General features: G+C 39.2%; 1 protein-coding gene across 1 annotated transcript in view; it reads right to left on the minus strand.

Annotated features, from left to right (window-relative positions):
- The window catches only part of LOC115654547 (insulin-degrading enzyme-like), a 220,590-nt gene that overhangs the window by 32,631 nt on the left and 174,357 nt on the right, over positions 1–13,602 (minus strand). The window contains 2 exon segments of the mRNA XM_030568931.1: positions 985–1,094; positions 7,578–7,726. Of these exon segments, the coding sequence (XP_030424791.1) occupies positions 985–1,094; positions 7,578–7,726 (259 nt within the window).

A 13,602-nucleotide genomic window follows, 5' to 3' on the forward strand; every position in this document is an offset into this window, starting at 1 on the left:
TGCAAAATAATGAAAATAAATTCTGAGCTAAAACTCCCCTGAGTTCTAGAGACATAAATGAGAAAATATCTTATATAAAGGAAAATCCCCAAGAAGTATTTATTATAGATAACGTGTAGATATATTTAGAAATTTCTTTGGGGTTTTCCTTAGTTTTAAAATTTAATTTGTGTCTGTTTATGCTGTCATGTATGTCAGTTTACCACAGTAATGAAATTCAACGTGCCACAGATATACAGACCCTGATATTAGACTAAATCTTCCTTATATATGATGCTCACCTACTTGAATATTAAAATTAAAAGTTCCTCTTATATTATAATGCTTTCTTCTTATGTAGACACTCCGATGTAACAATTACATTTCTAGATTGGACTAACAGAAGTAACAAAACAGTTGTAACCTATTTCAAAAGTTTTTAAAAAACCATTTGTAAAATGCAGTATATGAATATGGATCACTGAATTTTGTGCCAGTTTTCACTTCCAGAATTCTGCATATCCATGTACTGCATATCCCACACCATGAAATGGGTTATGATCCCCGGGGTGTAGAGGGGTCACAACCATCCCTCCTATCTATCCTGTTTCTTTATGGCTAGATCAGACTGAAATCCTAAATCTTTTTTTGTTGTAAATGGGATCGGAGTATGGGAAAAGTTTGAGAACCACTGTTCTGCTCTTTTTATAAATGAAAGGCACAATCCAGCAGTTAGAAAAAGTTCACCACACATTTTGTCTGAATAAAGACTGTAGGGCCAATACTTTTGAAGTTGTACAACTGTCATTTAAATACTTGGCTAGAGGTTCACCCAAAACTGAAGCCAATAGAAAAGCTCCCATCAACTTTAGTGGGCTAGGATTTCACCCTATACTTTTGGGCAGATTTAGCTCTCAAATTCCATGAAAATGTTCACATTTCACTCATAGTCAATGTATTCTGTTTTAAATTATCCCAATCACATTAAAATTCCATACAGCTTACCGCTTCCTTGATAATTTCAAATCTTTTCTCATCAATCTCAAAGGTGGTCATTTTTTCAATGATCTTCTTTAACAAGATATGCTGTTTGTCATTATACCTTTCACAGAAAGCTATGGAAAGAGTGTGTAAGTTCCTTAAAAACTTGAAAAGTCAAAGAGCAATTTCTAAAAAAAATATTTTAAGTGTTATAATGGCCTAAACTCATACATCCCAATTAGAAAAAAAACAGGTATTGACTATAATCATTTAAAATCAATTTTACTCACAAGGTGATATAATATTGATGAAGACAATACTGTATGTCTTGGTGGTTTACATGCAAAGGACAAATGTAAATTCATTGTAGCTTAATAAAGCAGTAATGTGTCTGAGCACAGATTAACTGTTTATTAGTATGGGCTCTAGCCAGTAAAGTATGTTTGAAGTACTCAAAAACATTTTTCACTATGGACTTCTCGTTACAGTAATAAAAACTAGCCTTCAAGTCTTCTCAAACGTTACCCCAGAAACCTATTTTCAACTCTATATTTAATTTTCCCTCGTGACCCATAAATAAATATATTTTACTGGGATAGTAAGTAAATAATATCAGGAGACTACATCAGTGTGGACGCCTGCAGTCATAAAAGTCAGTATGATGCTAGCTTACAAAACCCAGGGTGTTAGAATAATAGAACATCAGGGTTGGAAGGGACCTCAGGAGGTCATCTAGTCCAACCCCCTGCTCAAAGCAGGACCAATCCCTAATGTTAGTTTCAAATGTTATGAGATATGGGTATCTCTATACAAAGTCTTGATAAGGCTGCATATGGGGGTAATATGCACATGGTATTAAATCACCTAAATTACAAATGAGTATCTATAAAATACAAAGAAAGGCTACATAATTATTTCATGCTATGAAGAATCTATCTGATGAGAAAAGGATACAAACAAAGGAAAATACAAGATCTAAGTCCTGTTTGCAGGAATCAAAAGAGGACACACACATTATGATCACAGAATCATAGAAATATAGGACTGGAAGGGACCTTGATGGCTCATCGAGTCTAGTCCCCTGCACTGAGGCAGGACTAAGTATTTTCTAGACCAGGGGTGGGCAAACTTTTTGGCCCAAGTGCCATATCTGGGCGGGGAAATAGCATGCAGGGCATGAATGTAGGACTGAGCCAGGGTTAGGGTGTGGGGTGGGCGCTGTGTGCAGGAAGGGGCTAAGGGCAATGGGTTGGGGCGCAGCAGGGGGGTTGGCAGCGGCTCAGGGCAGGGGGTTTGGGCACAGGGTGCGGCGGGGGGCTCAGGGTACAGGCTCCGGCCTGGTGCCGCTTACCAGGAGCGGCTCCGGGGTGGCAGCAGCGCGCAGCAGGGCTAAGACAGGCTCCCTGCCTGTCCTGGCCCCACACTGTTCCTGGAAGTAGCTGGCCCCATGACCCTGCAGCCCCCAGAGGAGGGGGGGCAGTGGGCTCCATGCGCTGCCCTCACCTGGGGGTATCTCCCCCGAAGCTCCCATAGGCCGTGGTTTCCTGTTCTTGGCCAATGAGAGCTGCAGGGGGGAGGGGCGGGCCCTGCAAGCGAGGACAGCGCATGGAGCCCTCTGCCCCCCTCCTCCCCCAGGGGCCGCAAGGATGTGGTGCCAGCCGCCAGGGCTGGCTCCAGCATTTTTGCCGCCCCAAGCAGCGAAGCAAAATAAATTAATAAATACAGCCGCACTTCGGCAGCAGCTCTACCAAGCCGCTTCATTCTTTGGCGGCAATTCAGCAGCGGGTCCTTCACTCTGAGAGGGACCAAGGGACCCGCTGCTGAAATGCCGCCAAAGACCCAGACAAGCCGCCCCAAGCACCTGTTTCCTTCACTGATGCCTGGAGCCAGCCCTGCCAACCACTTCCAGCAGCGGTGCTGGGCCCGTGGCGCCACGGGAATGGCAATCCTATAGGCCAGATCCAAAGCCCTGATAGGCCGGATCCAGCTCATGGGCCATAGTTTGCCCACCCCTGTTCTAGACCATCCTGATAAGATTTCTCTAACTTATTCTTAAATACCTCCAAGGATGGAGATTCCACAAACTCCCTAGCTCACTGGTTTTCAAACCTTTTTTCTGGGGACCCAGTTGAAGAAAAATTGTTGATGCCTGTGACCCAACAGAGCTGGGATGAGGGACTTGGGGTGTGGGAGGAGCTCAGGGCTGGGGCGAGGGTTGGGGTGCAGGGGTGAGGGCTGCAGGGTGGGGCTGGGAATGAGGGGTTCAGGGTGTGGGAGGGGTCTCTCACCCGCAGGCACTGCCACCCACCCTGCCCAGCAGAGTGCGGAGCTGGTGCTTGGGGCAGGGGCAGCACATGGAGCCCCGTGGCCACCCTGCCTAGAAGTCGGACCCACTGCTGGCTGCTTCCAGGGCACAGCGCGGTGTCCGAACAGGTAGGTACTAGCCTGCTTTAGCTGGGCAGCACCACTGACGAGATTTTTAATGTCCTGGCTGGCAGTGCTGACCACAGCTGCAAGGGTCCTTAGGTACTAAGGAAAGTGACCCAGTGCCTTACATGCCACGATCCAGTACCCAAACTTTGAAAAACATGACCTTAGGTAATTTGTTCCAGTTCTTAACCACCTTATGGTGAGACAGTTTTTCCAAATGTCTAACCTAAATCTCTCTTGCTGCAACGTCATATGAAACAGTATCAAAAGCCTTACTAAAGTCAAGATATATCACATCTACTGCTTCCTCCCCTATCCACAAGGCTTGTTACCCTGTCAAAGAAGGATATTAGGTTGGTTTAATATGATATGTTGAAAAATCCATGCTGACTATTACTTATCACTTTATTATTTTCTAGGTGCTTACAAACTGATTATTTGCTCCATTATCCTTCTGGGTACTGAAGTTAAGCTGACTGGTCTATAATTCCCTGGGTTGTCCTTAATCTCCTTTTTATAGATAAATACTATATTTGCCCTTTTCCAGTCCTCTGCGATCTCTCCCATCCACCGCAAATTCTGAAAGATAATCACTAATGGCTCAGAGATCTCTTCGGCCATTTCCTTAAGTATTCTAGGATGTATTTAGCCAGACCCTGCCAACTTGAAGACATCTCAATTGTCTAAGTGGTTCTTAACTTTTTTTTTCTTTCCTATTTTAGCCTCAGAGCCTACCGTAATGTTTGTCATCCAATCACTGCTAACCTTTTGGTGAAAATTTAAAAAAACCAGCCTCCCCGCCCCCAAAAAAATGGCATTTATCACTTCAGCCTTCACTGTGTTTTCTCTTATTGCCTCCCCCCATCAATAAGTAAGGGGACAACCCTGTCCTTGCTCTTTGTCTTGCTTCTAATATATTTGTAAAATGTTTTTTGTTACCCTTTATGTCCAATAGCTAGTTTAATCTTGTTTTATGACTTGGCCTTTCTAATTTTGTCCGTACAGGCTTCTGGTGGCTTTTAATTTTTTTAATACTCATCTTTCATAATTTGATCTATCTTCCACTTTTGATATGACTCTTTATGAGTTTCAGGTCATTGAAGATCTTCTGGTTATGCCAGGGTGCTCTCTTATCATACTTCCTATCTTTCCTACGCATTGGAATAGTTTGCTCTTGTGCCCTTAACAATGTCTTTTTAAAAACTGCCAACTCTTTTTGCCCCTTAGACTTGCTTCCCATGGGATCTTACCTACCAAGTCTCTGGGTTTGCAAAAGTCTGCCTTCTTGAAGTCCACTGGCTTTTATTGCCCTTTCTTCTCTCCTGCCATGAACTCTATCATTTCATGATCACTTTCATCCAACTGCCTTTCACCTTCAAATTATCAGCCAGTTCCTCCCTATTTATCAAAATACAATCTAAAACAGCCTCTCCCCAGTTGCTTTCTCTATCTTCTGTAATAAAAAGTTGTCTCCAATGCAATTCCAAGAACTTGTTGGATAATCTGTGCCCTGCTGTATTATTTTCCCAAACAGGTGTCTGAGTAATTCAAGTCCCCCAACACCATCAAGTCCTGTGCTTTGAATGATTTTGTTAGTTGTTTTAAAAAAAAATTCGTCCACCTCTTCTTCCTGGTTAAGTGGTCAATTGTAGGCCCCTACCATGACATCACCCTTATTTTTTACCCCTTTTATCTTTACTCAGAGACTTTCAACAGGTCTACCTCCCACTTTTATCTCGATCTCAGTGCTAGTGTATATCAAAGATATATACAAGACAATAACTTCTTCCTTTCTCCCTGCCTGTCCCTCATGAACAAGCTGTACCCTTCTATACTAATATTCCAGTCATGTGAATTATCCCATCAAGTTTCTGTGATGCTAATTATGTCATGATTGTGATTATTCACTAATATTTCTAGTTCTTCCTGTTCTTCATACTTCTTGCCTTAATATACAGACATCTAAAATGTCCAGTAGATTTTGCCTCTATATTCCCTTCTCTCTCCTTTGTGCCTCCTATGAATCTTCCAGGATGCAATGACAATCTTTCCAAGGAAGGAATAAAATATTATAGTTATGATTGGAAGCTCCAGAAAGAAGATTTCATCATATATAGTAGAAAGGGTTTTTTCTTCACTATTATTAAAATATTGAATAATCTACCATATGATTTTGAAGTAGATATCAAAAATGCATTTTGTGACAAAGGTTGATATATATAGTCATAATAAAATAATATACTTGAGCTGAACATAAACAGTTTGAGCACTTAGATACTACAATAACATGTGCTATAGAAATGTATGTCTATCACACAACACTCTGGGTTTAGTATAACATTCATCCTTCTTTAGGATATCAACATTATAAAAGCATGTTGAATGTACAGCATGTACTACAGAATTGCAGAATACCTCTCACAGATCTTCTACACTTTAAAAAAAAGTATATATATATTGATATATAGACTAAGGGTTCCAGATACCAATTCAGAGTACTATCATTTTACAGCATGAAACTGGAATCTTCCCATAATTTTAAAATAAGCTTCCAAAATATGAACTAATTTAACTGCTAATAAAAAACTAAAAATCTGATAATAAATGAGCATAATTTCTTTTAGAATTAACTCTGACCACTGAACTTGAAAATGTCAGCAAGCTTTCAGAATAAAAATACGTATACATTTTCAGCCAATTACGTGGAACCACTGGAAACAGGATTTTGTGGAGTTTAAAAAAGTCACTACGAAAAAGATGTTACAAGCCTTTGAGCACAGAAAATTCAAAGGCAATATATAGCACACTCTGTCCACTAAGCTTGTATTTGAAGTAGCACTGTGTTCTATAGGAATGTGATGGTGTTGGTGTGTTACATAAGATTGTTAATAAAAGGCCTTTAACACAACTGCAAGCTAGGTTTTGATAACTTATCAGAAATATGTTAGGAAAGCCTAAAGAAGTGACAATACATCATAAGATCAATATTTATTGCTAAAAATTGCCATAGTTGTGGATTTTAAAATGGTTGACAAAAATCAACTCCAAAGGAAATTCACAAAAATGTATTAGTCTGATACAAACATGCAGAAATGGATTCATAACTCACTGCTGATGAATTAGAGGAACTAAGTATACAGGAAATCTAGAGGGTTAATATTCACACAACACAAAATGCTTTTATTTTGAAAGTTCAGAATAAATCCATTTTATATATAAACACACCATCACGCTTTCAAGGTTACTGTGTAAGCAATTAAAAAATGTGAATTAGAACGCACACAGTTGCAGCGTGCACACATTCACTAATTAACCAAACTGTTCACTAATGATTAAAAAACTGTGGTTTTTAATCATCATGCGATAGATGCAAGGAAAAAACCATTAACCATCTTGTTTAGAAATGCAGAAGTCAATGTTTTCCTCAAGCTCAACTTAACTCTCAAGCTGTCGCCACTTCTTCCTGTGTTTTTTTTTCTTACTTACAAGAATTGCATTCATTCCTGATGCAATGCCATAGATCAAACCTGAGAGGCGTGCTGCATATGTATACTCTTTTAAATCATCCTTCAATAACCTGATAAACAGGTATGTCATGTTGCAATGGAGAGGATCAGCATAAATGTAGCGACTAACAAAAAGAAAAACAAAAGAAATGCTTTGATACCTCAAGCAGTGACATAGCAATGGATGAAGAAACACGACTGAAGAGTATGTATATGCAGCCTCATTATTAGTATCTCTTAGAAAAGAAAGTTGAAGTGAACCACTTATTTAGCAGCAACGTGAAGATTTTTTTTTCTTTGTCAGAAAGTCTTTCAATAGCTATCTGACACAGAATGAAACTAAATTGAAACTCAGAATTAGGAGCAGAATCACCCCCTTTTTTGGAGGAGTAGCAAATCTTACAGCTAGCTAATCTGATGAATAGTGTAAAAGAAAGGAGTAAATTTGCTTAGTATAAATGGAAATATTGTTGAACACTTAAAACAAGATTCAACTTAACATTCAAATTATGAGAAAGTATGGTTAGCTATCAAGATTTTAAAAGGAGTAAAAATAAAATCATAGACCATCAATGGAAAAAAAGCCATTTTTTAAATAAAAATGCTTCCATCAAATCAATATAAAAATCTTGATGAGTGGAAGTATATTAAAGGCTCTAAGATTTTCCTTGATTTGGGTACTTACATACATCCCATAGATGGTATTTTGGAGGTCATAGTTCAAGCCAGCTAGTTCTGCTGCATATGCATACTCGTTGAGGGAGTCTTTGAGTAGTTCAAGGTACAAATAGGCCATGTTACAATGCAAGGGATCCACGTAAGCAAATGGGCTGGAAGAAAATGTTGAAAGTAAAATATCCAGTTTAATTATTTCCCAGGTCTTTTTGGCCCTCTAAATTTGAGCTCAAGAAAATTTAATATTTAAATGCTATGCTGTTGGGTCCCTTTATGCAGTATTACGATTTCAAAACAAAACACACAGATAACCAAAAATAATGGTTGATTTTTCATACGGTTTCAGTGTTGCCCCATTATAAATATACATTCAGGACTTTAATTTAAATTCCTGTTCTTTTTAAACTGGTAAATCATATCATGCTACATTAACTCTGCTGCTGAAGTCAGAGCTCATCAAGTGCATAATTAACTTAATAAACTCTAAGTATTAAACATAAATAACAGATTAATCCAATTACTAAACATCAAGCAAATTAATTCTTTCATGCGATCAGAAAATACAATAGTTATGTATACAGATGAACAGTTACCAAAACCATTGTATGCAAGGCACCGCAGGATTTCCTATACTCAGAGCAGGAAATAACTGCAGCATCTCCCATTCCATGGTATAGTAACTGTAGGAGATAAATGGTGTCTTTTTAATGAAAACCAACTGTACAAGTTCCAGTGTTTTCTTAGTATTATCTAATCTCATACAGTAGCTACACACATCTCTTAAAAGAGAAAGGCAACTCAAAGACTCAAGCCATGTTTCAACAATATTGATATCTGTTAAATATTGGTATTTATTAGAGCACCACAAGCTAAGTCAATACTCTGAATAAGTCATTCCTATTTTGGTCAGATATTTATTTTAATAGCATTATATGCATGTACATACATTTATAATAGAATGTCACAGACATAATAAGCAGTACAGGAAATAATTCCTTGTTGAAGTACTGATTACCAAATACATGTTAGTGTTCACCACATACATGAAGACAAGTCCCAGTTCCAACACACATTTGTGGCAACACTTAAAGATGAACTGCAAATGTTTTTTAAACATTAAAGTTCCTAATTTTTTTTGACAAAACCTGGATCTCTCTCTCTCCTCCAACCCCCTAAAGTTAGGGAATGGGATGACAAGAGGAACTAAAAGGATTTGTTTCCTGTTACAGAAATTGAGTGGCCCTTCAGTCAGATTTCCAAATCAATGAAAGTTGCCAACCCACTACAATGCTACAGGCTCTGTTTTGACTGGCCCTTTCCTGAATACTTAGCATGAGCCTAAAATGAGTCAAGGTAGGATAGGGCTGTTATTTGCATTTCCCTCTATCTATCTAAGGAACATCCCAACAACTGATTAATTTGAATATGTCCACCTATGCATCTCCCAGGATAAAATTCTGAAATCAAGGTAATAAACCAGCCAACCATTTAGACTCCTAGATTACGCCCCCCCAAATGGACTGAATTCTTCTCAAGAGTAATACCAGAACCAAGACTTCTTATTCTGGGCTATTTTCTGTATCTATAGCAACTAGAACTCTTGCAATTCATTTAGCTGGTGAAGACCAATAGGGGCATTTGGGACTAGGACTGTTAATTCACTTTGTGAAAACAGAATGTAAGCCATCCTTAAAATGGTGATAGTAAGGGCATTGCTTAAGAAGCTTTTTTTAAGAGGCTAACAACCTCACCAGCTAGTGCTAATTTCTAATCTATCATTTTTAAACAAATGATTGTTGAAAAAGTGTTGTTGTAGCAACTCAGTCACATGTTGATCTCACGGATGATATCCTGCTCTTACCAGCCAGATTTCAGACATGAGTTTAGTACAAATCCAATATTTTTGTGCATGGTTGTTGACTTCCTCCTAGCAACGATACAGATAGTGTCCATGCTGATTTTTAAGCTCTACCAGCAGTCATTCAATAGCATTAACCACAAGGCTTCTGACTTGCCTATGGAGCCTTACTGGCAGAGATGGAAAGGCTCTTCTTACAAAGTTTATTTCTCCTCTTAGATCCCAAAATGCGGCAATGAATATTTATTATTCTTTTCTTGTGCATTAAGCAGGATTCCAATATGTATGTATAACTGCTAGGGGCAGCAGTGAGACATTCTGGCCTGTACTTTCATAGATACGTTATGCCACAGAGATCAACATTTTTAGGGGGTCAAACCAAGGTATAACTGTTTCTTTTCTAGTACCTGATAGACAGGGAAGTAGATAGGAGAAAAGTGGTTTATGCTTAATCCAGAAAAATTAGAAAGGATGCTGATAGATAGGAAGAAATGGCTTTGGGAAATGGGGTACACACCTTCTTTTGGAGGTGTATGTCCAATCTTTGCCAGTACATTTCACAATCTAGGACAGGGGTCGGCAACCTTTCAGAAGTGGTGTGCCGAGTCTTCATTTATTCACTCTGATTTAAGGTTTCGCGTGCCCATAATACATGTTAACGTTTTTAGGTCTCTTTCTATAAGTCTATAATATATAACTAAACTATTGTTGTATGTAAAAGTAAATAAGGTTTTTAAAATGTTTAAGAAGCTTAATTTAAAATTAAATTAAAATGCAGAGCCCCCCAGACTGGTGGCCAGGACCCGGGCAGTGTGAGTGCCATTGAAAATCAGCTCGCGTGCCGCCTTTGGCACACATGCCATAGGTTCCCTACCCCTGATCTAGGAGTTCCAACTGAAGCCCCTGCTGCTCCTCAAGTCACAACTTTCGCAAACAGTGCCTTATTTCCATGTATGCTTAGCCTGGAAAACTGACAGTTCCTTTGTGATGCTGACCTAGCCACAGTGATTCACACTTTTATAACCTGCAGACTGGATTATTTTAAAAACACATTATTAAGGCCTATATTTACAAAATACCCAGAAACTTCAGCTAGTGCACAATAGAGTGAGGCAAGGCCCTCTAAACACAAACAGTACTCTATACATGAAATTCAAGGTGCTAGCAATGATATAAAAGTGTAAATGCTGTGAGATCAAAGAAAACTCCCCTTCCTATGTCTGTCTTTCCATTGATGGCAGGGAATTCTCAGTGAAGGACCCAGGCCTTTTGAACCTGCTCTCTCCAGTGCTCTACCAGTGCTAAACTTTACCACACTTTAGGCCACCAGTATAAGACTTATCTGTTCAGGCCCTTGAAAGCTTTCGGGTTGAGTTTAATAAGAGGACTGGGGATCAGCTCTGGGATTTTCAAAGAAGCCTAAGTGAGTCAGACACTCAACTTCTGCTGAAAGTCAACAGCAACTAGTCACCTAACTCTCTTAAGCTTCTTTGAAAGTCCCAGCCTAGTTTCCTCCTCAAACCCCTCCCTTCGGTCAAATGGAGCAGACAGTTGCATCACTGGCCTTGAAGCTAAAATGCTAGCATTTGGCTATTTTACAATTCATTATTTTTATAAATGTAAAGCACTCTGTTGCTCAGCGATGCGTGCCAATATAAGTTTCCAAATAAACAAAATTCCAAAATAGGAATGCAGACTATGCCCATTGAAAAAAAAACAAACAACAGCACCAAATTTTAATAGCCATCTGCCTAAACCCTAGGAAATCTAAAATGTAGGCCTCCTGGTTTCCCTGCCAACGTGGATGACTCTACAACCACGTTACACAAAAGGTTGGGAAACTTCCTTATTAAACCATTATTTTACTTCTCTTTTAAAAAATGACTGATTGTCAACATTTCTAAATCATATTCTAGACAACACCCAAGGCTATTTAACACCCTATGGAGTGTCTGACAAGGCCTGCGGCCAGAGGCCTTTAATACAAGTTTCACATGATGCCTGCATCCCAGGGTTTCCAGAGTCTTCAACCCATCGAAGCTTCACAGAGTTCCATATCCTTGGTCCATGCTGAAAATTTTGGGGATGAGAGGGAATGATTGACTATCCTCATTTTCTTAGTTTTAATTTCATCAACACAACAGGTGCTGTTAGCATCATTCAGCCAAAAAGTGCTCCAGGGATCCTGGCTGCTTAGAGCTGCAGGCAGTAGAAATCCTCCTAAAGGATCAAAGGCTATATTCCAGATGACTTTTTGGGGGTATAGTGGGGTCTGATGTAATGAGGGAGACTATTTTTCAATAGTTTCCACTGAACTCCACTAATTCAAAGTAAACTCATTCGGGAACAGGTTATGGTGGCTCAAATCTTTTGCAAGGAAAGCAGACCTCTGAAGTAAGCCTCTTCACTACACCTCTGATCACAAAAATGTCAGTATTCTGCTCAAGAGAAAGAACAAAGACCGGAAAACCCTTGGATGCTTTCATCTTCCCATGGAGAAAGATTGATGTCCCACATTACTTCTTGTGACAGCAGTCCTGGCCAAGCTCAAGAGAGACAAATGTTCAATGTAACCTCATTGTCAAATATTAACACAGACAAATCTAGTTTCCACTTCTGTTGGAGATGATGGTGGTTAATCTCACCAAGCCACATATCTCCTCAGAATTGACCATATAAAATCAGGACACCTTCTTGATCCCATCTCTGGCTCCTCACCTCTGATCATTGCTCCTCAGAGGAGGAAGGTGGATCATTCTGGCATTTTAAATAGGGTATTTCAAGTCCTTCTAGCTGTTCAGAAAGAACATACCAGGAGAGTCTATGAATTTAACTGGCAAAAGGTTCGCAGTTTGTTGTGAATATGTCCAAGCAAATCTCTTCACTTGTTCAACATTAGAATAGTTTTATTACTTTTTTCATTTGTCACACACTGGGTTGCAAATGGCATCCCTCCCAGTTCATTTGGAAGCTATTTCACAGCCTTTCATAAACCTGTAGAAGATAAAACCTGTCTCTGTGCATTCCAAAGTGCCCAGTTTTGGACGTACATATTGCAGTGGGAATCTATTGCAGCAGGTAGAAATGGAGAAAGAGGAGAAGGAAAGTTACTTACCTTTAATTCTTGTTTTTATAAGATAGGCAAGCCCAACAGATTACTATTTTATCCTCCCACCATTTTCTTAGACATAGATATTACTTAGTTTGCTCTGTTTTGTACTTTCAGTGGTTGTCCTGTAGCTTGAAAAGGGAGGTAGAAAGAAAGGCAGTGTCTGGCCAGGCTAGTGGCCCCCATATTAGCAAACATTCTAATGACTTGGAACTTTGTAGTAAGTGAAACCTGACCTTGTCAGACAGCCAAGTATGATACAGACTGGTAATTTATTGCATCTAAATATTTAGAAAAGGAAATAAGTTTCCTCAGACTGGGTGCGTTGATAACTGTTTATATTCAAAATATCTTCAGAAGGTAAGCATTACAGGCAAGTACTACAGTTTTTTCAGTCTTCACTCCCATGCCGTCATACAATATGCCTGAACTTGGAAGGTAACTACCACAAGGCCCTCTACACATATTATTTGCTATTTTCTAATGAAGGGAGCATGACCACTGTTGCTGTTTTTCACTGTTGTGTATGCAACAGACTTTCTTAGAATGGCTCTATATGATGATCTATTAATTTTGATTATATTATATGGATGGCAATTTTTTTATGCTGGATGTTTGTTAGGATACTGAAGAAACTCCTAAAGGTCTGCCAATAGCACCTACACCACAGTCCTAATGGCGATTCAAGACAAACATTCAACCCATGAATGACTATCACATCTCATACTCTAATCTTTTAAAAACCATCACTCTGATCCATCAGGAAAAAACAAGGAGAGGTTCTGAAATAATTTAGACGCTCTCTGGCCCAGCATGGGAATCATTGTCAAATGACATTCAACAGTCAATGCTGCTTCAAAACCAAGAGCTGAAAATGACTGCTCCAAAAGAAAGATCCACAGCACTCGAAAGATCGACAGGTTTCCACATTCCCAGAACTATTTTCAGAGAATTCCAACTGGAAGTAAATCTCTTGCCTTGGCCTTTCTTGCCTTTATCAACTTTTTCAAATGGTACAACTCCCCATGAAGAAAATAATACAAGACCTGATTTAACTTTACTGT

The sequence above is a fragment of the Gopherus evgoodei genome, chromosome 7 (genome assembly GCF_007399415.2).
Source record: "Gopherus evgoodei ecotype Sinaloan lineage chromosome 7, rGopEvg1_v1.p, whole genome shotgun sequence".
NCBI classification, from domain to species: domain Eukaryota; kingdom Metazoa; phylum Chordata; order Testudines; family Testudinidae; genus Gopherus; species Gopherus evgoodei.